This window comes from Euleptes europaea, chromosome 17 (genome assembly GCF_029931775.1).
Source record: "Euleptes europaea isolate rEulEur1 chromosome 17, rEulEur1.hap1, whole genome shotgun sequence".
NCBI lineage: Eukaryota > Metazoa > Chordata > Lepidosauria > Squamata > Sphaerodactylidae > Euleptes > Euleptes europaea.
In genome coordinates this window covers 13,338,495-13,366,435 of record NC_079328.1, presented here as the reverse complement: position 1 = coordinate 13,366,435, position 27,941 = coordinate 13,338,495, and the positions used below count along the sequence as shown (strand labels likewise).

The 27,941-nt window shown below is 42.0% G+C and overlaps 4 protein-coding genes across 12 annotated transcripts in view; all 4 read right to left on the bottom strand.

Annotated features, from left to right (window-relative positions):
- LOC130489117 (protocadherin beta-16-like) overlaps window positions 1-27,941 on the bottom strand; it is a 184,730-nt gene that overhangs the window by 22,840 nt on the left and 133,949 nt on the right. The window lies entirely within an intron of this gene.
- On the bottom strand, window positions 1,051-3,516 carry LOC130489183 (protocadherin beta-16-like). The gene has a single exon (XM_056862919.1). It carries the CDS (start codon window positions 3,481-3,483, stop codon window positions 1,051-1,053), a length of 2,433 nt encoding a protein of 810 aa, XP_056718897.1. The 5' UTR covers window positions 3,484-3,516.
- Window positions 15,879-18,380, bottom strand: LOC130489182 (protocadherin beta-16-like). Its single transcript, XM_056862918.1, has one exon. The coding sequence runs from the start codon at window positions 18,378-18,380 to the stop codon at window positions 15,879-15,881; it is 2,502 nt and encodes an 833-aa protein (XP_056718896.1).
- Window positions 20,358-22,778, bottom strand: LOC130489180 (protocadherin beta-16-like). The gene has a single exon (XM_056862916.1). It carries the CDS (start codon window positions 22,776-22,778, stop codon window positions 20,358-20,360), a length of 2,421 nt encoding a protein of 806 aa, XP_056718894.1.

Sequence of the window (27,941 nt, the reverse complement as noted above, 5' to 3'; positions counted from 1 at the left end):
TATTAGGGGTACTCCTAAAACCGCAACATGTTAAGTGGCTCCTACTGTCTTGGTTTGAGAAACAGGATTTGGCTGGAAAGATGAAACACATTACCACTCAGTGGTAAGTTAAGGCAAGGCAAAAAAATTATGTCTTTATAGATGCAGGCCAGGACTGATAAGGCAATAACAGAGACACGAAACAAATAGGAGAGGGTGAAGAATTGAGAAGAAGAAGAAGAAAAAGAAGAAGAGTTGGTTTTTATATACTGACTTTCTCTACCACTTAAGGAAGAATCAAACCAGCTTACAATCCCCTTCCCTTCCCCTCCCCACAACAGACGCCCTGTGAGGTAGGTGGGGCTGAGACAGCTGTAAGAGAACTGTGACTAGCCCAAGGTCACCCAGCTGGCTTCATGTGTAGGAGTGTGGAAATCTACCCGGTTCACCAGATTAGTGTCCACCGGTCATGTGGAGGAATGGGGAATCAAACCTGGTTCTCCAGGTTAGAGTTCACCGTTCCAAACCACTGCTCTTAACCATTATACCATGCTGGCAGCTCCATCCTCTTTTCTCTTGTTCCCTCTGCTGAGATGAGGTGAGCCCAAAGCCTCCTCTTCCAGCTCACCTTGTTCTTCCTCCTCCCTGTGAGAGAATGCCATTCCACTTTTGAGTCTTGATCTATTGCACTAAACATTTACATAATGTACACAATGCTTGTGTGTGTGTAAAGTGCTGTCAAGCGGCAGCTGACATGGGTTTTCAAGGCAAGAGGTGATCACTAACAGAGGTGATTTGCAATTGCCTTCCTCTACATAATGCTTATATTTATGGTAATTCAACATTTATATTTTAATTTTGTAAGTGGTTACCTTTCATAAGAGAGATTGTTATTGTCTTTGATATGTTAAGCCATATAAGAGCAGACAGAAAAGAAGAGAAATACATACAGAAAACAAACTATAATGGCACTTGATTCCCATTCATTCACTAGAATTCAAGCATCAAAGATTTACACTGGATGAATGTAAATACTGATATCTTAGACACTGAACCATTAGATATATTACATTAAATTATTCTCACCTGGTTCATGAGCTCAGTTTTCTCTGCATCACTGGAAAGATCTTGGGTACCAACTGAAATCCTTTGAGCCCCCTGAGACTGAGCAGGCTCCACAGAAAATACTGGAAAAAGGGGCCTAAGAAACCGGAACTCGCTGTTCAGAGAACCACCAGCTAAGCACACTTCATAGTTGTAAGCCCGGGAAAGGGATCCAGCATCAACATCTCCACAGATCTCTGGGAAATTCGGTCCCACTGGGAAGTTCAAGGTGGAGGTTTCTATGAACTTCCTCCTTTTCTGAATCTTGATGGCAATAAACACCAACACAGAAACCAGAAAAATGAAGGAGATGACAGCCAAGCATATGACCAGATACATAGTCAGGTTACGGTCTTCCTCCTGTACTACTTCCTCCTTTGGAATATCCACCATTTTCATATAAGGGTCAGAGAAGCCATCCACTAGCAGAATGCTTAGCGTTGCAGAGGTGGACTGGGGAGGGTGTCCATTATCTCTGACTCCAATGATAAGTTTCTGTTTCAAGGTGTCTCGTTTATTTATGGGCCTCATGGTTTTCACTTCTCCATTCTGGGCCCCGACACTGAACAGACCTGGTTCTGTGGCCTTCAGGAGCTCATAGGAAAGCCAAGAGTTCTGACCGGAATCTCTGTCCACGGCCACCACCTTGGTGACCAGGTAGCCAGCCTCAGCCCCCCTGGGAACCAGGTCATTGGACGGGGAAGTGCCATTCTGAAGAGGGTACAGGATGAACGGGGCATTATCATTTTCATCCATGATAACAACTCGGACCATAACTTGGAAGCTCAAGGGAGGAGAACCGCTGTCCACAGCCCTCACAGTCACCTGGAAATCTTTCACCTGCTCATAGTCCAGAGATCGGATGGCATACAGATTCCCAGTTTCAGAGTTGATGGAGACATAAGAGGACACAGGTTGACTGCTGACCTTCCCAGGCAAAAGAGAATAGGTCACTTTGGCATTCTGCTCTGTGTCTAGGTCATTGGCTTGGACCAAACCGATCAGCAGACCTGGAATATTATTTTCCTGTAATTGCATTTCATATGTTGACTTTTCAAATACTGGAGCATTGTCATTGACATCTGAGATCTGAACGTTAATTATTCTTGTTGAAGTGAGCCTAGGGAAGCCCCTGTCTGTAGCTGTGATGGTGATGTTATACTCTGAGACGCTTTCTCGGTCCAGGGGTTGCTGGGTCACCAGCTGGTAATAGTTATTCTCTGCCACTTTTAACATGAAGGGCAGGTTTGCCTGAATGGTACAGGAAGTTCTGCCATTTTCCCCAGAATCTCGATCCACAGTGCTGAAAAGGGCCACAATGGTATCCGGGGGAGAATCTTCTGGTAAGGGGCTGGTGAGGGATGTGAGGGTCACCTCTGGGGCATTGTCATTTCTGTCCTCCACCTCCACAATGACTTTGCAGTAAGCTGAGAGCCCCCCTCCATCCGTGGCTTTGATGCTTATTGCGTAATTTCTATTCTCTTCATAATCAATTACTCCTGCAACTATAAGTTCCCCAGTATGTTTGTTTAACTTGAAAGATCTGAGCACATTTTCTGGCACCTGGCTGAAGGAATAAGTGATTTCTGCATTTGGGCCCAAATCCAAGTCGGTTGCTTCCACTTTCGTTACAAGTGTATTTGGCTGGGTGTTTTCCATTATTTTCAGGTTGTACAGAGACTGAGGGAAATGAGGGGCATTATCATTGACATCCAGAACATCAATGATAATGTTTGCTGTTCCTGTTCTCTTTGGGGTTCCTCCATCAACTGCTGACAGAATGAGGAAAAGCCGTGGATCCTTTTCTCGGTCTAAAGGTTTCTGCAACACTAATTCTGCGTATTTACTCCCACCTGGGTGACTTTGCACATCCAGCCCAAAATGATCATTATGATTAAGTGTGTAATTCTGAACAGCATTTTCACCTTTGTCTAGATCTTCAGCGCTCTCCACAGGAAACCGAGTATTTGTGAGCGTCTGCTCAGGTATTTCCAAAAGGAATTCTTTTTTAGAGAACTGGGGGGAGTTGTCATTCACATCCTCTATTTCAACTTCAATTCTGTGCACTTGCAGTGGGTTTTCCAGCACAATTTCAGATAGTAAGACACATGGGTCATTCTGACCACACACAGCCTCTCGATCTATTTTATCCTTTAATAGTACATTCCCAGAGTGGGGATCCAGCTGGAAATATTGCTTGGTGCTCTTTGAAACCAGCCAGGGTCTGCGAACAGACAGTTCCTTTACATCTATTTTCAAATCCTTTAGCACATTTGCTACCAGAGACCCACTTTTCCTTTCCTCAGGCACTGAATAGTGGAAGGACTCACATATTGCCCCACACATGCAGAGATACAGGAAAAAAGACCAACCTTGCTTGTTGTTGTGATGTATTTCCATGGTCTTAGTCTCCTTCAAGGCACATCCAATGCACAGGATTGTTCTTTTTATAGCAGCTGCTGGAAGTGATGGTCTCTTGTATGTTCCCAAGGCAAATATTTCCTTTTTCTGTTCCTGTTTTTGGTATTACAATGTCTTTTTTCCTCCTGAAATTTCCGAATCTTTGTCTGCTCGTAAGGTGTGCTATTTTCTCTATGAGATCTCTATTATGTGAAGGCAACAGCTTTGTGGGAGAGCCAATACTCTCTGAAAGTGTGTCTTCTTGTGCAATTGCACCACCTTGTGTTTGAATGATAATATGACTTTCCTAAACTATAACTTACCAACAGGCACATAAAGATGTTGTGTTATAAGAGAGTAGTAGTAGTAGTAGTAGTAGTAGTAGTAGTAGTAGTAGTAGTAGTAGTAGTAGTAGTAGTAGTAGTAGTAGAGAAGAAGAAGAAGAAGAAGAAGAAGAAGAAGAAGAAGAAGAAGAAGAAGAAGAAGAAGAAGAAGAAGAAGAAGGGTTGGTTTTTATATGCCGACTTTACCACTTAAGGGAGACTCAATCACCTTCCCTTCCCCTCCTCACAACAGACACCCTGTGAGGTAGGTGGGGCTGAGAGAGCTCTCAACAGAACTGTAACTTGCCCAAGGTCAACCAGCTGGCTTCGTGTGTAGGAGTGGGGAAACAAATCCAGTTCACCAGATTAGCCTTCGCCGCTCATGTGTAGGAGTGGGGCTAACCCGGTTCTCCAGATCAGAGTCCACCGCTCCAAACCACCGTTCTTAATCACTACACCGTACTGACTCCTATGTCATAATGTGAACTCTTTTAATCCAAACTTTGTAGAGTGGATTTTTAAAGCTGCTTGGAATCTATTGAATCACTTATTCATCCCCCACCCCTGAATTATTAGTGTACTATCTCACAGGCTGCCCCAATCTTGATAGCCCAGGCTAGCCCAATCTCGCCAGCTCTTGGAAGCTAAGCAGGATTGGCCCTGGTTAGTATTTGGATGGGAGACCACCAAGAAAGTCTGGAGGCAGGCAATGACAAACCACCTCTGAAAGTCTCATGCCTTGAAAACTCTATGAGGTCACCATAAGTCGGATGTGACTTGACGGCACTTTCCACCACCATCCTGCAAGTTGGAACCCTTGTCAAAATACCCTGATTTCTACAATACAGTTAAAATGTAAGCATGTGTGTGTGTTTGTTGAAATGTGGTACTTAATGTGTCCTAAATTGTTAGATTCAACAGCTGAAACTCATAATGATTTTACTGATTGATGTTTTATGAGGTAGAATCTCATAGCAATTTATCTCAGACATGGCTAAAGTATGTCTTGTATCTGGGGAGCAAGATTCCTAGCAGGTACCAGTAATTCATGCCTATGCTTGCAGAATATACGTTTTATTTGATATTGTATGTTCACATATGGTTCCAACTCTGAGATCGAAATGAAATGACCCTCTGTCCAGAGGAACCATTCTTCTAGGAATGCTTTTCTGTATGTATATATAAGAACGTAAGTAGAACCTGCTTGATCAGACCGGTGGTCCATCTAGTCCAGCATCCTGTCTCACACAGAGGCCAACATCTAGAGGGCTTTTCCTGCCCTGGCCCCTGCCTGTTGGAACAGTCACTCAAGTGAGACCAGGGCCCTGTGGGAGCTTAAGGAATTCTGCAGGGCCTGCAAGACGGAGCTATTCCACCAGGCCTATGGTTGAGGGTAGCTATGGTTTACCATCAGTGCTGGCCTCCCTTTCGCATCCCCCCTTACATTCAATCTGTTTTATGCTTAATATCAATGGTATGGGGGGTCCTGACTGCTCGCAGGCCCCGCTGGAGTGCATATTTCTGCGACTGTCACCATCTGAATTACCTAAATTATTTCAATTATTGATTATGATTTATGTATTATGATTGTTTTATGGGGCCTGTTTTTATTCGATTGGTAATATTTTAATGTCATTTCTTGTATTTTATTGTATTGCTCTTTATTTTATTGTATTTATGAGGTTGATTGAGTTATGAGTCCAACTTGCTGGGAAGGGTGGGATATAAGAGCAAAAAATTAAAATAATAATAATAAATAAATAAAAATGACAGGGCACACAGGCCAAGGCCTACCCCTGATGCTGCCTCCCAGCACTGATACTCAGAGGTTTGCTGCCTCTGAACAGGAAAGTTCCTCTTACTCATATGGTTGCCAACTCCCCTTAGGGAACCTGGCAACTCGCTGAAATTGTCTGTGCAACCAAGTATACTGGAAAATTAATATCCTGACTCAGGAATTCATGAAATGGAAACTTTGTATATGGTTGCTTTTTTCATCCCGACGGGAAAATTGTACTGAGAGCTGTAAATGCTGTTATTTAAACAAGTTGGCACATTAACGTTGAAATTAAACGGGACTGAGGAAGACTTGAAACGATCGTATCCCTTTCTACTCACTCTTCGTTTGAAGACGTCGACCTTGGATTGATTGTTACTTTATTACTATTCAGACCAACCTTTTAACCTTACCTTGTACATACTTACCTTTAAGATAGTTTACAATAAATTGTTGTATGCTCTATGTTCAATATATTTCATTGTTAAGCCATGCTATCTTTAGTCTTTCCTGTGCTAAGCTTCCAACCCTTGGGAATAGCGCAGAGGTGTTTATTTTTGGTTGCAACCTCCAGGTACTAGCTGGAGATCTCCTGCTATTATTGCAACTGATCTCCAACCAATAGAGATCAGTTCACCTGGAGAAAATGGCCACTTTGGCAATTGGACTCTGTGGCATTGAAGGTATCTCCAGGTATTTCCCAACCCAGATACCAAAATCTCCAGGTATTTCCCAACCCAGAGCTGGCAACCCTTCTTACTCACCACGGCTAGAAACCACTGATGGACCTATCTCTCATGAATGACCTATCCTCGTTTAAAGGCATCTAAGCTTGTGGTCATCACTACATCCACAGACAATGCATTCCTTAATTACTTGTTGGGTAAAGACGTACTTCCTTTTGTCTATCCTGTATCTATTGCTCATCAACTTCAATAGATGCCTCCAAGTTCTAATATGAAAGAGGGATAAAATGCTCCCTCTATTACCTTACTCCACCCCATACATAATTTTGTAAACATCTATCATGTCCCCCCTCTTAGCTGTCTTTTTTCTAAACTAATAAGTCCCAGATTCTTCAGGCTTTCCTCACAAGAAAAGCGTTCCACCTCCTTGATCATCTTGGTTGCCCTGTTCTGAACTTTTCCCCCCAGCTCTGCAATATCCTCTTTGAGATCCCCAATTAGAACTGTACCCAGTATTTTAGTTAAGGTCGCACCTTGGTTCTATATAAGGGCATTATATGTAGTCTGGCCAGATGGGCTGGGAAAGGCAAAAAATGAAAGTCATTATTTACTAAGCTGCCATAAGCTGCCTGGAGTTCTGTAAGGAAGGAAGGCAGCTAATAAACATTTAACTAAATAAAATAAAAACTACAGCGGCAAAATATTGGGCTAGATATCACTGTATGCAAAAGCCACAGAATAATTTGGGGGAAGGAACATCAGCATTAACCTACAAATCGGGACATTCCCAATGGCCACCAATTACCTGTCCATCCAAGGAAAACACTTTCAAGAAGCTGGTTACAACAGAATCAGATATTCTTGCAGAAGGCAAGGTCAGCAACATGGCATTTTCATGACAAAATGTACAATTGCTGTGTCACACATATCATGCACATATAAAGAACATATGAATTTATTCCTTGTTGCAAAGTAACTCTGAGGAGGGAAATAGGGTTGCCAACCTCTAGGTGCCACCTGGAGATCTTCTGCTATTACAATTAATCTCCAGACGACCAAGATGAGTTTGCCTGGAGAAAATGACTACTTTGGAGGGTGGGCTCTATGGCATTATACCCTGCTGAGGTTCCTCCCCTCCCCAAGCTCCGTCCTCCTCAGCCTCCATCCTCAAATCTCCAGGTATTTTCCAACTCACAGCTGGCAACTCTAGAGGGAAAGACACACGGCAGTTTCCAAACAGTGAGCAACGTGGCGGAGAACGTATATCAATACAAATGTAACAGCCTAACAGAGCATTCCTGAGATGTGCTGGCGGCTGCACCGAAAGGCCTTTGGAGGCTGGCAATGGCCTCCACCGGCACAGGGGCCCACAGCACCGGCGCCCGGAAGGCGCACACTGGCGTTGGTGGCCCCAGCACTGGTGTGCAGACCTGGCCGCTGGTGCCTTGCCGCTGCCATGGCAGCGATGGGCCCGGACACTGCCGGAGCCTCCCGCCGGCATCTGGACGCCAGCACAGGCTGTGGCGGCGCCCCAGGAGGCGTTCCCAGGGCGTTCCGGCGCTGGTTGGGGGGTAGGGCCGCCGTCAGGCGACCTCTTGAGCCGTTTTGGCTTGGGAACACCCCTTTTTATTTTTAGCGAGATACGCCACCTGTATCTCCTGTGCAACCCTATGCGGGTTGCAAGGAGTTTTGGCGCCGGGCGGACATTTCGTCTGGGCCGAAACCTCCTTAGGAAGCAATGCTGCTGGGTTGCCTCCTAAGCTCGTTGCCTGCATTCCTCTCAGGAATGCGCTGCAGCAGAGATCCAGGGTTTTTCTGAACTGAGAAACTCGGGCAATAAGTCTGATAACTCCTTTGTAAAGAGAATTGACAGTTTCTCACATTTTGTATGTTGAATGCTAACAGGATGAGAAATTTCTTGCTTGCTCTTCTGCTTATTTCTCACAAGGGGGTGGGTGGGAATTGTACCTCCATGCAACATATCACATCATCAACTTTCAAGTGGGAAGGGAAGTAAGAAAGAAGCAAAGGCCACCCCTTTAGAAGACAGAGATTGGGATATGACCAGGTATTAAGAAAATGGACATCATAAGTTAAGCAGGTTATGTTAATGAGAGACATCTGGCTTCTGGGACTATGGTCTAAGCTTCTATAGCAAAGGACTGCTGGCAAGACATGGGTTGAACCTCATGACAACTGGAAGAATGTGTTTGGACGGAAGCCTGGCAACCTGATCAAGAAGGCTTTATAAGGAATCCCGTGGGAAATTGAGACAAGGTTCAAAGGTAAGGTGGCTCTATGGAATGGATCTCGGTAAAAATAAATGGAGAAGAAATAAATTGAGAAAAACAATAAAAACCATACTGTAGTTGGAATCTACTATGGGCTACCAAACGATATTGCTTTCCTGAAACAAATTACATGGACTAAGAAATAGTATTAATGGGAGACTTCAGCTACTCTGATACAGCTTACCTATAACTTACAAATTGTAAGGTAAAGCTTGGCAGAAATGGCTCTAAATGAAATGAGTGTAAATACATTTGCTGAGTGACAAATGAAAGGCAAATGCTCCACAAATATTGAGCAGCAATGAAGGAGCTCAAAAGTCCTTTACTGAGTTGGGCAAAGAGTGGAATCTATCTTCAGAGCTAATTAAAAATGGAGGCTTTTTTGTGTCTTCTTTATGTTCCAAAGCTGATCTATTTTAATTTTGATTAGTTTCAACCTTTTAAAGATAAGATCCACAGTTCTTGCAGTCAAATGAGAAAAATCAGTTACAGTATTAACAATACTGTAATTTAAAAAGCATTTTATTAAATTTATTATTAACAAAATTACAATAAACAAAATAAAGAAAAATTAAAAAATTAAACAGACGAAAAGATACTTCCGTTTTTGTTTGTATCAGATATAAATCTAATTAAAAATTACACCCTGTTCTCTAGCTACATATACAAAATTATTTTTAAAATTATTCTTGTGTGTGTGTATAAAGTGCCGTCAAGTGACAGCCGACTTATGGCGACCCCTTTTGGGGGTTTTCATGGCAAGAGACTAAGAGAGGTGGTTTGCCAGTGCCTTCCTCTGCACAGCAACCCTGGTATTCCTTGGTGCTCTCCCATCCAAATACTAACCAGGGCTGACCCTGCTTACCTTCTGAGATCTGACAAGATCAGGCTAGTCTGGGCCATCCAGGTCAGGGCAGAACTAAAAAATCAAACTTTTCTCTATCATACCTACATTCTTATTCTTCTACTCTTCAAACCCAACAGGTGAAATATTTGGGTATCACAATGACAAACATGAATTACATGTTATTTAAAAACAACAATGTTAAGCCATGGAATGAAATTAGAAAGGATTTGACAAGGTGGAACAAACTTCAATTATGTTGTTGGGGAGAATTCCTGTAATTAAAATGAACATTCTACCAAGAATGTTATTTCTATTTCAAACAATACCTGTCTTGAGAAATGAGAGTGTATTTAAGCAATGGCAGAAGCATTTGTATCAGCATTTGTATGGCAAGGAAAAAAACCTCAAGTAAAATATTAAATCCTACAAGATGCTAAAGAGGAGGATTAAGTTTACCTGATTTAAAGTTATACTTTGCTGCCAGCTCCTTACTTTGGTTGAAGAAATGGGTTATGTTGAAAAATGGAAGATTGTTAGAACTAGAGGGCCATTTAAATTATGGCTGGCATGCCTATCTTTGGTATAATAAAGTCAAAGTACATAAAGACTAATCATCATTATGTTCAGCATGCAATCTTGAGAGTATGGAATAAATACAAATTCAGAGTGTGCCCAAAAACTCCTTTGTGGTTATCACCAAAAAGAAGCATTACTTAGGTGACAAATGATACATGAAAATAGATGGATAGCATATCAGGATATGATAGAATTTTCACAAAAGGATTGTAAAATGAAAAAGAAAGAAATAATGACAGACAGGAATTGGTTTCTCAATGCACAATTATTAGATAGATTTAAAATTGACAAAAGATCTTATGGTTTTGAAGATGGTAAAACTGAATTTGAAACCGAACTGTGTACAAATGATAATGTTATTGCTAAAATGTATAAGCTGTTGCTGCGATATGAAACGGAAAAAGAACAAGTAAAAGATTGCATGGTGAAATGAGCTATTAATTTTGGATATAACATACAAATGGAACAATGGGAAAATATGTGGTTAAAGGGCCTTAAGTTTACTCTCAAGTTCTACTCTCTTAAGTTCTACCCTTAAGTTCTACTCTCAAAATGTTTATATAAATCTCACAAATCAGCTAACACCTCTGAAGATGGAGCAGCCTACACCCTCTGTCCGCCATCTTCTGGAAGCTCCAGAGAATTTCTGAAGTTTTTTATAAAATGATGTATCATTGGTACTTTACTCAAGATAAATTTGCTAAAATGTATAAAAATGTCCCAAATAAATCTCTGGTTCCCTAACTAATAAAATTCCAACTTGTAAGGGCGTGAAACAGGGGTGTGTGTTGGCCCCTTTACTGTTTAACCTATATATAAATAACGTTGTAGAGAGTCTATCAGGTCCACAATTTGTTCCACCCACCTTGGGACAACAAAAAATTGCAATCTTGTTATATGTGGACGATATGGTCCTAATCTCCTTGACCAAAATATGTCTGAGAAGATCATTACACCAATTGGGATTGTTCTGCAAGGAAGAGGAGCTTAACAGCAACTTCAGTAAAACAAAAGTAATGGTTTTTAGGAAAAGAGCAAAAACATGTTCCTGGAACATTCTGGGCAACCCAATAGCACAATGTAAAAGGTAAAGGTAAAAGTCTCCTGTGCAAGTACCAGGTCATTCCTGACCAATGGGGTGATGTCACATACCGACGTTTCCAAGGCAGACTTTGTTTGCGGGGTGGTTTGCCAGTGCCTTCCCCAGTCATCTTCCCTTTACCCCCAGCAAGCTGGGTACTCATTTCACCAACCTCGGAAGGATGGAAGGCTGAGTCGACCTCAAGCCGGCTACCTGAAGCCGACTTCCGTCAGGATCGAACTCAGGTTGTGAGCAGAGCTTTTGACTGCAGTACTGCAGCTTAACACTCTGCACCACGGGGCTTCTAAAATAGCACAATGTAGCAAATTTAAATATCTTGATGTGACATTTAAGGAGACTTTAAATTGGAAGGACCATTTGGACACAGTGAAATCCTCGGCGTTAAGGATAGTGGGATCTATTCTGAGCTTTTATTACTCAAAAGAAGGGCATTTAATCGATCCAGCTTTGAAACTATTCGAAAGGTCATCCCTCATCTCCTTTATGGAGTTAAAGTGTGGGGGTGGAATACAAGTAAAAGACTGCATGGTGAAATGGGCTATTAATTTTAGATATAACATACAAATGGAACAATGGGAAAATATGTGGTTAAAGGGTCTTAAATTAACTTTAAATTCTAGTCTCAAAGAAAATTTTTATAAAATGATGTATCGTTGGTACTTGACTCCAGATAAATTAGCTAAAATATATACAAATGTCCCAAAGACATGTTGAAAAGTGAACAGCATGAAGGGACTTTCTTTCACCTATGATGGACTTGTAAAAAAGTTTTAAAAAATTTGGTCACAATTACATTCTATAATACAGAAGATTTTGAAGGTTAATATACAAATGAAGCTAGAAATGTATCTTTTGGGCTTTATGGATAGCCAGTTGGAAAAAATATATATATGGATGTTTGCTATTATATATAATTCATCAGCAAGAATATTATATCTGCAAAAATGGAAACATCCATATATACCTACAATAGGCTTGTCAAGATATTGGAATTAGAGGAAATGGCCAAACTGACTGCTTTGATTAGAGAAAATAACTTATCTTTGTAGAAAATTGGAAACCATTTATAGACTTTCTGCATAATATGAAAAGAACGAATTGATGATTTGTGGGTTTGAAGAATTGAAGAATAAGTATGTAGGTATGAAAGAGAAAAGTTTGATTTTTTTAGTTGTAAGAATTAAAAAATTATTTTGTATATGTAGCTAGAGAACAAGTTGTAATTTTTTAATTAGATTTATATTCGATACAAACGAAAATGGACGTATTTTTTTGTTTCCGTGTTTGTTTTATTTTTTCCTTCTTCTTTATTTTGTTTATTGTAATTTTGTTAACACTAAATTTAATAAAATGCTTTAAAAAGGGGTGGTGGTGGAATGAGGATAATTTATCAAGCCTTGAAGTAATCCAAAACCAATTTCTAAGGCGCATTGTAGTTCTTCCTAGAGGGTCTCCAGCAGCTCTGATGAGAGCAGAAGTAGGATTGCCTTCTCTTAGGGCCTGGGCTTATTTAGCAGTTTTAAAATCTTGGAAGATAACTAAATTACTTGGACCCAATTCATTATGCCATCAATCTTTTAGATTATGTTATCCAAAGATTCGAAGTGTCAAGGATTTCTGAACAGTATTCTCTTAAGGTACTCCATCCTGGATGACCTTCTAGAAGTCTCAACTGATAATCACCAGTTGGGGTTGGTGGTATTGTCAACTTTTTTCACACCAAAGGTGGCAAATATATTCCAGGGGCTATTCAGGTTTTTAACCTGAAAATTACCCCAATTATCCTCTTTGGTGTTGCCATCTGGATAACAGTCATCAATGAATCTATAGATCGTCCACTGCTTCAGTTCTTACGAAAACTCCTAAATGCCCCTCGATGTGTTGCTGGCGTTACTCTTCGTTCCGAGTTTGACCAAATGTCACTTGAAGCTAGGCCGTGGTTGGCCGCCTTTAAACTACACCTTAAACTGTGCTTTAGCACTGAGGGGTTCCTAGCTTCTCTGAAGCATGACCCTTTTAAATCCTCATGGCAAAAAATCTTAGATGAGAAACTGGCGTTGTTGGGCTTCTCGCAGGATATGTTATTAGATCTTGGGAAAACTGAAGCTTTTGCCAAAATTAAAAAGCGCATTAAAGAGCTCGATTATAACAGCACTATTTTTTGTGCTCGTCGCGTCTGTTCATCCCAGTTCTTCGGAATCCCAGTTCTCTACGTGGCCTGCCTGCCTATACATATTATCTGACAACTCCTCGTCTCTGTAGAGCTTTTTGCTTGGCTAGACTGAATGCTAACCCTTCTATGGTAATGCAGGGCAGAATTCTGAATATACCATACTCAGACAGGATCTGCCCTTGCTCTTCTGGCTCTATTGACTCATTAGCCCATGCCCTTTTGGAATGCCGCTTTTACGAGGAACTTCGATCTACTATATTTCCCCCCTTTTAATATACAAATCCAATGCCTCTGTGACTGACATAATGCCTTTTTTACTAAGCGACAGGGACCCCAAGGCTACATTGTCAGTGGCAAGATTGTTTCAATCCTTATATCCCTCCAACACTAGATATATGCTGCTCAAGATCAAATGATCAAGGAGCTTCTAAGGGATAAAAGGAAAGGATAATCACCAGCATAGAGATTGGGTTTATAAGGCTGATGCTTTGATAGATTGTTCAGTAATCTTAAAATGTAAAGCAGCGCCACGGTATAAACTAATTAAAAATGACCACTCTAGAATCCTCTATCTAGATAACATCATAAATGCTAACATTAGAGCATATTTTACTTCATTGCGCTTCCAATCCATGCCAACAGCATTACTGGCTGGTCGATATTCTCGATTACCAAGGGAACAATGCATGGGCATCTGTGGATCCTCAAAACCGGAAGACTTGCCTCATTATATCCTTTTTTGCCCCTTGTATGATGGTCCTAGGGCCAAATTGTTAGCAGGAATATTATCTGTTGTTATGGTATATTCAGATGAGAATAAAATTAAATTTCTGCTGTCTGACATCAATGCTTACTTAACACATAGGGTTTCTTTGTTTGCTCTAGCAACAAAGAAAATAAGATCTAAGATTTCTCAAGGAGTTTTTAATTAAGTTTAAAACAGTGAGTTAGTACATGTTGGTATGTGTTATAATATTTTAATCGCTGATTTGTTTTAGTTATATTGCTATATTACTATGTTTTAGCTATTTGTATATATGTACTACTATTTGTTGTATTATTATGTTTTAGCTATTTGTGATGCCAACGCCCATATACAATACAATAAATTTTCTGGTTTATGCTCCAAAGCTTTTCACAATTAATGTCAATGACCTGAGGACTGAACTACATATTATGATTTCTAACATGTGTAGGGTTGCTAGGTCCTACTTGGCCTCCGGCGGAAGCTTGCTTCACGTGGGACTCTGGAATTAGTGATCAGTGCGCACACCCGGTGCAATTCCGTCACTTCCATCAGTGATTCCATCACTTCCAGAAGTACCCCAGAATGCCAGCATCGTACAGGGATGCTCTAGCGATTCCCATAGAGAAACCATAGAGATTTGGGGGGGAGGGCTAGAGTGTTGCTGGAACTTCTGGGGTAAACGCCCCGCCCCCCGCTCAGTTGGCCTACATCTGCCCGTCGGCCAGCTGAGGGGCAACAAGCACCCCGGTGAGTTGGCGAGCAATTGCGCACCATCACCGGGCAGTTGGGAACCCTAAACTTGTGGGGTCAGGGTTTCCCTGCTCTGATTCTGATGGTGACAGTCATACATCAGGAAGAGGAAACTTGTTTTGCAAGTGTCTAAGGCCCAAATTTAGGACCACAGTGTGGGGAGAGAAGAGACTTCAGCCTTTCCCCCTAAGCCATTTTTCTGGCCCAAAATGGCTTCAAACAGCAGAATAGGCTTGGGAAGGAGCGGCTTTAGTGCTGAGCAACATCTTTCAGAACCTGGTAGTGGCTTTACAATGCATCAGAGAAGAGGGATTGAGCTTGGCATCTCTCAGCACCCCTCAGCAGTATATGCAGGCGAAGATAAACAAAGCTGGTGGAAACTGTTGACCACGTTTGGGGCCAGGGTGGATTTGCCAAAACAAAGGTAGCCATGACTTAGCTGCCTAGCACAGACCGCCCATTAAATATTTTTTATTTTTTACTGTCAAGTCACAGCTGACTTCTGGCGACCGCATAGGGTTTTCAAGGCAAGAGACATCTGGAGGTGGTTTGCCATTGCCTGCCTCCATGTCACAACCCTGGTATTCCTTGGAGGTCTCCCATCCAAATACTTGCCAGGGTCAAGGCTGAGACCATGGCCTAAGGTCACCCAGCAAGCTTCCATGGCACGAGTGGAGATTCGAACTTGGGTTTCCGATGCTTTAACCACTACAGCATGCTGGCTCTCTATTTAAATATTTAAATAGCATATTTAAATTTGATGACATAGATCAGCTAATTTTAATAAACTTGTTAAACCCATGCTATGGTCTTGTGTCTTTATTTGGGGTACTGGGGCAATGATGAACCAGCTAAAAAGTGTTGGTGGGTTCAGAGGGAAAACTTCTTATGGGTCGTAAGCTCAGCAGGATCTGACAGCAAGAGAAACACTTAACAAGGAAAAGAACTGGGATAATAAAGGGACAGGCCAAAAGGTGATGAAGGAATACAGCTTGATATTACATACTAAATGTAAATACATACACTATTCTTAAATGGCACATATTTAGCCACAATACATGTATCCGAAAAGGAGAAACACAGTGAATATAAAGAGAATTAACAAAAAATGTGAGTAACAGTTTAGCAAAAAGTATTTCTGATGTCATACAACCCAGCTGAAATTTCAATGGTACATGGGCAATTAAGAAAAAGCAACAAGTTACTTACCATTTCTCTTTGATTTCGACCCTCCGCCTGCTCAGGAGTCTCTTGAGAAACAGAAGAAATCCTGTGATTCTCAGAGACATTGGGTTCCCGCATAGAAAAAACTGGAATGAGAGGCCTAAGGAATCTGAACTCACTGCTTAAGGATCCACCGGTTAAGCAAACATCATAGTGGTAAGTCCGGGAAAGTGATCCATTCTGAGAATCGACACCAGTTTCTGGGATCTCAGGTAAGGCAGGCGGGAACTGAGGAAGGGAAGTGATAAAACTAGACTCTTTCTTGTGCATTTTGATGGCAACAAACAAAATGATGCAAATGAGGAACACAAAGGACACCGCAGCCAAGCAGATCACCAGATACATTGTCAAGGAGCTGTCTTCTTCACTTGCTTCGTGACTGACACTTGCAATAGCCAGATAAGGATCTGAAAAGCCATCCACCGGAAGTATATTCAGTGTGGCAGTGCTGGTCTGGGGAGGGTGGCCATTGTCTCTGACCAGAATAATCAGTCTCTGCTTGTTTGTGTCTCGCTCTGTCAGTGGTCTCCTGGTTTTGACTTCTCCATTCTGGGCTCCTAAGCTGAAAAGGCCGGGGTCCGTGGCCTTCAGTAGTTCATAGGACAGCCAAGAGTTCTGACCGGAATCCCCATCCACAGCCACCACCTTGGCCACCAGGTAACCAGCCTCCACGGACTTGGGAACCAGGTCATTGCAGGGGGAGGTGCTGTTCTGAAGGGGGTAGAGGAAGAAGGGAGCATTATCGTTTTCATCCAGGATAAGAACTCGAACAACAATCTCTGAGCTCAGTCGAGGAGAACCCCCATCTGAAGCCCTCACTGTCACCTGGAATTCCTTGATCTGCTCATAATCCAAAGATCGCAGGACATACAGATTCCCATTCTCAGAGTTGATGGAAACATAGGAGGCCACAGGAGCACCGCTGGCATTTCCAGGCACAAGAGAATAGGTCACCTGGGCATTCTGCTCCATGTCCAGGTCAACAGCATGGACCGAACCCATCAGCAGGCCTGGAATATTGTTTTCCCACAACTGCATTTCATACTTTGTCTTGTCAAACACTGGAGAGTTGTCATTGATGTCTGAGATTAAAACTGTAATTGTTCTTTTTGTAGTGAGCCTGGGAGAGCCCCGATCAGTAGCTGTGATGGTGATATTATACTCAGGAACTTTCTCTCTATCCAGTGGTCTTTGTGTCACCAGTTGATAATAATTATTCACAGTTGTTTTTAATAAAAAGGGCAAGTCCATCTCCACAGAGCAGGAGGTCCTGCCATTGTCTCCGGAGTCCCGGTCTGTGACACTGAAGAGCACGACCAGCGTATCAAGGGGAGAATCCTCTGCTAAAGGGCTGGTGATGGATATGACTGATATCTCAGGTGCATTGTCGTTCTCATCCTCAATTTCCACCAGGACCTTGCAGTGGCCTGAAAGACCACCTCCATCTGTTGCCTTGATGTTAATGTCATAGCTGGTTTCTTTTTCATAGTCAAATAGACCCAGAACAGTAATTTCCCCAGTGTTTTCATTGAGGTGAAACAAGTTACTTATTTTCTCAGGCATCTGATGGTATGAGTAGGTGATCTGTGCATTTGAACCAAAATCCAAATCTCTGGCTTCCACTTTCATGACCAGAGTATCTTGAGGGGTATTTTCCTTTAAACCCACTATATATTCAGGTTGTGCAAACTGAGGGAAGTTGTCATTGATGTCCAGAACACTGACCTTTATTAGAACTGTCCCTGTTTTCTGTGGCACCCCTCCATCAACAGCTGTGAGCGTCAGCTCAAATTGAGCCTTCTTCTCCCTGTCTAGTGGTTTCTCCAGAACAAGGTCCAAACGCTTCTTTCCACCCCTGCCACTTTTTATTTCCAAGATAAAATTTTCATTGGGACTGAGGGTATAGTTCTGAACACTGTTTTCACCCAAATCTCTATCTTGGGCAGATTCCAAGGGGAATCGAGTATTTGTGGGAACATTCTCAGGAATAGAAAGATCAAGTTCAGTTTGAGAGAATGCTGGAAAGTTGTCATTTATATCTTCTATCTGAATCACAATATTGTAGATCTTTAAGGGGTTTTGGAGCACAATTTCAGACAACAGTACGCAAGTGTCCACCTTGCCACACAAAGCTTCTCTGTCTATTTTGTCATTTACATTCACATTCCCAGAACGAGTATCCAGCTGGAAATATTGCTTAATGCTTTTGGAAACCAGCTGGGCTCTGCGAGCAGAAAGCTCCCCTGGCCCCAGTTTCAAATCCTTCAGCACATTAGCCACCACAGACCCACTTTTCTTCTCTTCAGGCAAAGAATACCGAAGGGAGACACACACCACTCCAGACAAAGAGAGGAAGAACAAAAGATACAGACCTTTTCTGATCCTGAAGCTATCCTCCATGGTGCCAAGCTCTCCCAGGTCAGATATTTATGGTTTCCAGAACATAAGGAACCTTTGTACTAATGAAAGATATTTTGTCCTCTTGGAAAAATTAATTTTGTTCTCCTGTCTTCATTGCTTTGTTCCTTGAATCTTCCCATCCATCCAGCATCTACTTTCCCTCTGCTTTCAGTGTGTGTCTCCCTGTTTGGTTTCTGCTAGTGCTGCTTCAGATGAAATCTCTGAAATGCCATTTTCAACTCATCTGTTTGCTAATACTGCCATCTGGTGGTTCTTCCAGAGAAAAACCATGAAGATTTTATGTTTTATTATAGCACCAGTTCTCAAACCTTTTGGAGCAGCTTGACTGCTATTTGTGTCTTTCAGGGTCCACTTGCAAAGTCATTCCATTCTGCTCCCCCTCCCCTATGCACACAAAATGTAAGAATCTCATTTAAGTTATTATTGAACAAGTTTGTGTTTTATATTCAAGGTTTATTGATAAATCCCAATGGGAGGGAAGGCGGCATGGTATAGCTCAATCTCATCAGATCTCGGAAGATAAGCAGGGTCAGGTACTTGGAAGGGAGACCTCCAAGAAAGACTTTGCAGAGGAAGGCAATGGTGAGCCAACTCTGCTTCATCACTTGCCTTGAAAACCCTTTGCTAGGGCTACTATGAGTCGACTGTGGCTTGACGGCACTTCACACACACACACATACACACACACACAGTGTAAATCACATTAGTGACAGACAGCTTGCACAAAGATCTCTCAGCCATTTTTCACTTCATGCATACAAAATACACACCTGCTCAAGCACAATTGCAGCTAAGCACACCCTCCTGATCAGTGTGTTCAGTGCTCTTAATTACACACACTTACAATTATTAGTACATTTAAAAATGCAACAGGTGAAGTAACTCCTACTTCAGACGTCTGCCAGAAAGATGAAGGAATAAAGGGCAGAGTGCCTCAGCACTGAATGGGAAGCCAAGGAAAGGCAAGAAATATCACCTGTTTTTACAGCCTCCTCTTCTAGCTCAACGTTTCCCTCCGCCTCCCTTCTGGGAGACAATATGGCCCCAACCCAGTTTAAGAACCACTCTATAAAACAATAATCTGGCATGCATTATGCTTAAATCAGTGGTACTTAGTGGCTTGGGAGCCATATGTGGCTCTTAGACATGCCACATGAAGGTGCTTGTGAGTGCCATTCTCCAATGTGGCACCCATCACATATATCAAGAAGTTGGGCTAGGCTATTGCCCAGTGGTGCTCATGGCAGGCAGGTGGTTCCCATTTTGAAACAGCTGTCACTGCAGGATGGCTAAAATGGGAGGCTCCCTGAGCAAGAGGCCTCCTGTTGGGGATAGAAAGGGCCAGCAAACCATCATGGTTCTCTGCAGCCTCTGTTCTCTTATAATAACACCCAGGTGGCTTTTGACATTCGGAAGCATTTTTTTAAAAAACATCCCAGCTAATAAAGAGATTAGTCTGACTTGCAACCCCTTTCCCTTCCTCCATATACTCCAGGATTTCCTAAAGATCAACAGTGGTGGGGAGAGAGATCCTCTCATGCTCAGAAGTATTCTGGTAATTGAAAAGGTTACAGTTATACTTGTGTATTTAATATAAATTGATATGTATGTGTTTGTTTGGTGAGGTAGTAATCAGGTGGCTCTCTGAATCGACAGCAATTGCGAATGTGGCTGTCCATGAGCCATGCAGTCAGTACAACTGGCTTAGATTTCTACTAATTTGCCAGTTATTTTATAACATTTTACGTAGTTAATGTTCATTCTAAAGATGATTTTTAAAGTCCACTATTGTGTAAAAGCAGAAACTAGAGCAGACAGAGAAGAAGAGAGAGACGTTTGAGTGCAATAAAAAGATTTGTGTTACAAGTCCATTGATTCAGTGGTGTTAAGAGTGTGAGTGGGTTACAGTAAACAGTTACTAATATCAATATTTTAGGGATTCATTTATCAGTAATGTTATGTTAAATCAATTCTTCTCACCTGACTCCTGTGTTGATCTTCTATATGGTGACTGGAAGTCCTTGAATCCCCCTGATTTTGAGCAGGCGCCACAGGAAACACAGGAAAGAGGGGCCGGAGAAACCTGAACTCGCTGTTCAGGGACCCACCAGATAAGCACACCTCATAGTTGTAAGCCCGGGAAAGGGATCCAGCATCAGCATCTCCACAGTTTTCTGGGAAATTAGGTCCAACTGGAAAATTCTGGGTGGAGCTCTGTAGGAACTTTCTTCTCTTCTGAATCTTGATGGCAATAAACACCATAACAGAAATGAGAAAAATGAATGAGATGGCAGCCAAACATATGACCAGATACAGAGTCAGGTTACGGTCTTCCTCCTCCACCACGTCCTCCTTCGGGGTAGCCACCATTTTCATATAAGGGTCAGAAAAACCATCCACTAGCAGAATGCTTAGTGTTGCAGAGGTGGACTGGGGAGGGTGACCGTTGTCTTTAACGCCGATGATAAGTTTCTGTTTGTATGTGTCTCTTTTATTAATAGGCCTCACAGTTTTCACTTCTCCATTCTGGGCCCCCACACTGAACAGACCTGGTTCTGTGGCCTTCAGGAGCTCATAGGAAAGCCAAGAGTTCTGACCGGAATCTCTGTCCACGGCCACCACCTTGGTGACCAGGTAGCCAGCCTCAGCCCCCCTGGGAACCAAGTCATTGTTTGGGGAGGTGCCATTCTGAAGAGGGTACAGAATGAATGGGGCATTATCATTTTCATCCATGACAACAACTCGGACCATAACTTCAGAGCTCAGGGGAGGAGAACCGCTGTCCACAGCCCTCACAGTCACTTGGAAATCTTTTATGTGCTCATAGTCCAGAGATCGGATGGCATACAGGTTCCCAGTTTCAGAATTGATGGAGACATAAGAGGACACAGGTTGATCACTGATCTTCCCAGGCAAAAGAGAATAGGTCACTTTGGCATTCTGCTCCATGTCCAGGTCCTTGGCTTGAGCCACACCTATCAGCAGACCTGGAATATTATTTTCCTGTAACTGCATTTCATATGACAACTTTTCAAATATTGGAGAGTTGTCATTGACATCTGAGATCTGGATGTTAATTATTCTTGTTGAAGTAAGCCTGGGAGAGCCTTTGTCTGTAGCTGTGATGGTGATGTTGTACTCTGAGACTCTTTCTCGGTCCAGGGGTTGCTGGGTCACCAGCTGGTAATAGTTATTCTCTGAGGCTTTTAACATGAAGGGCAGGTTTGCCTCAATGGTGCAGGAAGTTCTGCCATTATCTCCAGAGTCTTGATCAGTAACACTGAAGAGAGCTGCAACAGTATCTTGGGGGGAATCTTCTGGAAAGGGGCTGGTGATAGATGTTACTGTCACCTCTGGGGCATTGTCATTTCTGTCCTCCACCTCCACTATGACTTTGCAGTAGGCAGAGAGCCCCCCTCCATCCGTGGCTTTGATGTTCATGGCATAATTTTTATCTTCTTCATAATCAATGGTTCCTGCAACAATAAGTTCCCCAGTCTGCTTGTTTAACTTGAAAGATCTAAGCACATTTTCTGGCACCTGGCCAAAGGAATAAGTGATGTCCGCATTGGAACCAAAATCCCTGTCGGTTGCTTCAACTTTAGCTACAAGTGTACTTGGCTGGCTGTTTTCCATTACTTTCACTTTGTACAGAGACTGATGAAACTGAGGGACGTTATCATTGTTGTCCAGAACATGAATTATAATCTTTGCTGTGCCTGTTCTCTTTGGGGTCCCTCCATCAATAGCTGACAGAATCAGGAAAAATTGTGCATTCTCTTCACGGTCCAACTCTTTCTCCAGTACTAATTCTGCATATTTGCTCCCATCACCGTGACTTTGCACGTCCAGTCTACAATGGTCATGTGAACTAAGTGTATAGTTCTGGACAGCATTTTCTCCTCTATCTGCATCTTTAGCCCTCTCCAATGGGAATCTGGTATTCAGGGGAGTCTGTTCGGGTATTTCCAGAAGGAATTCCTTTTCAGAGAATTGGGGGGAATTGTCATTCACATCCTGTATTTCAACCTCCATTCTGTGCACTTGCAATGGATTTTCCAGCACAATCTCTGAGAGTAAGACGCATGGATCCTTCTGACCACACAAAGCCTCTCGGTCTATTCTGTCCTTCAATAACACATTCCCAGAGTGAGGATCCAGCTGGAAATATTGCTTGGCGCTTTTAGAAACCAGCCGGCCCTCACGAGCAGACAGCTCCTTCACATCCACTTTCAAATCCTCTAGCACGTTTCCTACCAGAGACCCAGGCTTCATTTCTTCTGGCATTACATACACGAAGGATTCGCATATTCCCCCACACATGCAGAGATACAGGAAAAAAGACCAACCTTGTCTTTTGTTGGGATGCATTTCCATTTTCTCACCCTCCTTGAAGGTACCTCTGACACACAGGATGGTTCTTTGTAAGGAAGGCAGTTGCTGGAATTGCCTTTTCCCAATGAAAATTTCTCCTTTTTTCTGTATTTGTTTTCAGTAATCAAAACAGTGGCTTCCCCCCCCCCTTATATTTCAGACTTTGCCTGCAATGACGACTGTCTGCTGCTTCTCTTCAAGATGCCTTCTATGTGATGGCGACAGCTATGAGGGACACCAGATACTCCCTGGAAGTGTGCTATGTGTAGTGCAATGGCACCACCTTGTGTTTGAACAAATCTATGCCTGGCATAAACTTCAATTTGCTAGCATTTAATGAAATAAATCTTGTAAGAGCTGGCAATACTGTTCAAATACTTAACCCACACCTTATGAAATTAAAATTTTAAAGATGGTTTGGATTCAGTGAAGCACACTTTAAAAAAAAGGATTAATGACCTACTACTCAACCTAAATACATGTACAAACATAAGCGTTCATGGTGGTGCCTAGCCATGATGAAGTTTATGGTCCCAAGACTTCTGCTGGTAGTTTATGGTCCCAAGACTTCTGCTGTGTTCCATGTGGTGATCCATCATTAGACCTTTAAAATGTACAACTATGACCCTTAATAATTGTTGGTTTTTCCCCCTTCAGTGTGCGCAATCTTATCAGACACTGGAGAAATTATGGTGGTGCAAAGTTGATGAGAGAAGGTGTTTCTCTTTTAGGCCTGAAGAATAGGCATAGATTTTCACCACCTGTGATCAGATTTTTTTTTTTTGCAAGGTCTATATCCCAAACTGGGAAATTGATGATAGATACACCATGTACATGGTTTTGTAGGTGATAATTTATATACACCTTACTACTGATCTTCCTGGAAATTAGGGTTGCCAGGTCCTTCCTGACAACCAGCAGGAGCTTTTGGAAGGCAGGCACAGAACGTGGCGATCTGTGTCCCTACACAATGATGTAACTTCTGGCATGATTTGGAAGTGCTGGCATCGCACCGGGGGGCGCTCTAGCACTTGCCAAAAAACTCTGTGGTTTCCATAGAGTTTTGGGGAGAGTGATAGAGCATCCCTGTGGTACGATGCCGGGAATTTACATGTCATGCCGGAAGTTACATTATCACGTGTGGACATGGATTGCTCATCCACTTTCCGCCGGCCTGCTTTCACCCGTTGACCAGCTAAGTGCTGGCAGGCAGCAGCAGGAATCAATGGATTAGCAAGCACCTGGGAACCCTACTAGAATATACTGCACGGCAGCTATCTGTGTAGAAAATTCTGCCATTCTTGGTAAGTACTTTAAGAGCCTTTCCTACAAGCCCCAGAGTACTGTGCTGGGTCACACAACATTTACCACTGTGCTTTGCAAATAAAAAGAGATTCCTACAAGGCTAGCAGTAAATGCAGGATGCAAGCGTGACGCTGGAACATGGTAAGTTATTTGATATAACATATATACATATATCAAATTAAGTACACTGAAGTATTGAGCATGCAATTACAACCATGTTCAGTGACATTACATTGCAATTTCAGTATACGAAGACACAAAAGGAAAATATACTATACAGAAAGATCCACAGTGATATGAGAATTACGATGTTTGTGAGGATGTCAGGTGGAGTCATACATTATGGAATGGTATAATTTGGTATTCCCATGAGTCATGGCCATTAGATTTGTGTTTCCAATCCCATTTTGTAATTTGCCTTGAAGCTCAGTGACAAAGGCAGGCTATCAATGAAATTATTTTATTATTATTATTATTATTATTATTAGTAGTAGTAGTAGTAGTAGTAGTAGTAGTAGTAGTAGTAGAAGTAGTAGTAGTAGCAGCAGCGGCGGTGGCGGCGGTGGTGGCAGTGGCAGAAGCATCAGCAGGAACACATTTACGAAGGTATTGGAAAACGTTTGACATTTTAGATGTTAATTGTTGATATGATGATGTAAATACTACTGTATCCACTGAGAGCATCACCTTGGGCCTTGCCAACCCAAAGGGAGTTTAGCTAATTCATGAAGAGTCACAGCAAGAGAGGATGAATTAGGATGTTCTGCAATGATAGTTGTTGCAATACTGCTGATGTAGATAGTGCTGATGTAGATAATTTTCAGCCTCATCAATTTTGTGCATGCAATTGGGGAAGGAAGCCCTAGTGTGTTTGTGTGTGTATGTGTACAAAAAACTAATAAATTAGTTTTTCATACACACAGTGCCATACATTATAGAACACATAATTATACAACTGAGATCTTAGTGAATAAGGCAGATTATAAATAAAATACATATATTGTGTCTTATATAGACTCATTGAGATCAGCAGTCTATAAACAATCAATTCACAGAAAGTCATACTCCTATATCCAAACAACTATAATATCACCGCTAAATTAAACTCATTTTGTCAACCAAACTTTAAGATACTTTGCATACCTAAGATTAATTATATGTTATTATTTTCTTTCCCCAGCATCGGCTACTTCACAATCTATCCAGTCACATCATACAAAAATGACACAGTTGAAAACGTCTGATTGAATACCTGGTTCTCGATTCCAAAAATCTAAAAAAAGCTTCCAACAATCAGAGAAGTAAACATGTTTAGCCCTCCCATCTCACAGCTTATTGTACAATCCTGAAGGGAAGGCCCCAAAACAGGTGAGGCGGAATGACCCATACGGTGGTGTGCCACTTACGCCATCCAAACTGGCATTGACGCCACTGCAGGGGAACTTAAGCTGCTGTAGAGGAGCCAAGTGGCAGCACGAGCCATTGGCGATGGCGCAGCCTCACTGGTGCATATCTTTGGTGCAAGGGCTCGCCTTGGCACTGAAGGGGCATTCCCAAGGGCGGACCTGCCTTTAGGCAGCTTCCAATGCCCTTTCAGCCCAGGAATACCCCTTTTTGCCGGAGCTGAGTTATGCTTGCAAAAAGACAGGCATAGGTGAAACTCACAGGGTTTTCTTTAAAGTACCATTTTCGGCTTTCTGTGCCCGGCAGCAAACTGAGCAATGAGTGGCATGACTGCGTCATTCCCAGGCATGCTGCAACTACCCCTCAACTTCAGGAATGGGCTGCCCATCAGCTCAATCAATTTAGATAACTTACATCCCATTCCTGAGCCTTGCAGCGGCCAGGGATGGTGTGGCTGTGGAGCTGCTGTGGGGCCTCCAAAGAGGTTTCCCAGCCACTGCAAGGCAAAAAAAAAAAAGCTTTTTTAAAAACAAAAAAATTAGAAAATGGGGAAATAGCCCCATAGCAAACAGCGATGCTGCACCACCAAAAACATGGCACAGCACCGGTGTTACAGAAGGGGCGTTCCTGGGCTGAAAGGGGTAAGGAAGCTGCCTACTGGCAGCTCCACCACCCAGAATGCCCTGGGAACGCCCCCTGGGATGACAGGGTGCAGACTTGTGCCGTCAGGACGCCGGTGGGAATGTAGAGCCAGCATCCCAGGGCCGTGCTGCTGCAGCAGTGCAGGGAGGCCAGCTTGAGTGCCTCAACACCAGCGTCCATGCCAGTCTTGGTGGTGCAAGTGGCACAGGTGCTGCCGCAAGTGGCATGGATACCAGCGCAGGCCCTTGCTCACCTCCTGAGCACTTTCAGCCCCAAAGGTCAGGAATGGGCTGTTAGTCAACTCCTATACTTTACTTATCTAAGTCTTAAAATTTAAATGTATTGCCTCTTTTCAGTTTTTAGCTAATAATGTTTGGAGGCTGTCAATAAATCAAGAACAATACTTCTGTGTTTTACAGGTACACCTCTAGGCAAAATTCCCAATAATAAACATTTAGGACTATTTACTGGGGTTATTCCTAACATTCGTTTAATTTCCCTAATTATGTCTCTCAAAAATTTCATAACCATCAGACATTTCTAAAACATATGTATTTAGTCCAAATCTAGCTGTCTACATTTCCAGAAGGCTATATTGCTCACACAAAAATATAATTTAATTTCTGAGGGGTCAAATGCCATTGATAAGCAGCTTTATAACAAATTTCCTTCATTCCTATATTAATTGCTGATGTAACCAAAATAAAAATACTAAACCAATCCTGTTCAGATAGAGAATCACCTATGATTTCTTCCTAAAATGGTATATTGCACTGATGGGGGATCAGTTAGTAAACTTTGTTTGTTCGATTGATTTCTCAGGATTAGTGACAACATGTCATCTGCATAAAGGCTTATTGTAAGTTCTTGTCCAGCCAGATTGATTGCAGTAATTCCTTATTTACTTCTAATTAATTCAGCTAAGGGTACAATGTTAATAGCAAATGAAATAGCTGACAATGGACAACCTTGACAAGTGCCTCAGTTAAGCATAATAAGAGCTGACAATATCCTATTTACCTGAAGAGGTGCATAAGGTTTACTATATACAACTTTTATAATATGCAACAATTTACCTTTAATCTAAAGGGCCTCAAGTGTTTTGGTCAAAAAACTGCATTCAATGTGGTCAAAAGCCTTTTCCTCATCAAATAGCAATAAAGCCATTTTGACCTCTTTGTGCTCCACATAATTTAAGATGTAAATAATTCTCAATGTATTATTTGTTAAATATCTACCCTTAATAAAACCACTTTGGTCATGATGATTTCCCCTGACACACTGACCCACCCACCCCGGATCTGTATATTCTCTGTTCCTGTGCCATTGTGTTAATGTTCTTGCTTCATGCTCTGGGGGTGGGATTCTGATTTAATAAGTATATTAATTGTTGTGATTCTGGGGTACACTCTAAAAACAAATGAACATATTTTCAAAGGAATGAAAATATAGAGATTTCTAATTTAACTATATTTGGCATGCACAGCCATAAAGTTGTGGGAAAAGTATCTTTTGTAAGGGTATCTGGTCACCAGGAAGAAAAGAAAAAATAAAACTACTATTATTAGATGTTTAGGACCTTGGAAATTATTAAAATCTGTACCCAAATATCGTTTTCCTCCTTCTTTAAAGTTTATGATCATTTATTTGTGTTATTTCTTGATGTTGTGCCATTTGGTTATGTAATTGGTAATAAAGGTCTAATAAAGGTTTTTGGTTTGATTTGATTTGAGGACCTTAGAAGGGAAAGTGTCACCCAGGAAGATTAAACATTTCAGATTGTTAAAGAAAATTAATGTGCTAGATAGAAAAAGA

Coding starts and splice junctions, on each gene's coding strand:
- LOC130489183 (XM_056862919.1), bottom strand. CDS start 3,483: ATGGAAATACATCACAACAACAAGCAAGGTTGGTCTTTTTTCCTGTAT.
- LOC130489182 (XM_056862918.1), bottom strand. CDS start 18,380: ATGGAGGATAGCTTCAGGATCAGAAAAGGTCTGTATCTTTTGTTCTTC.
- LOC130489180 (XM_056862916.1), bottom strand. CDS start 22,778: ATGGAAATGCATCCCAACAAAAGACAAGGTTGGTCTTTTTTCCTGTAT.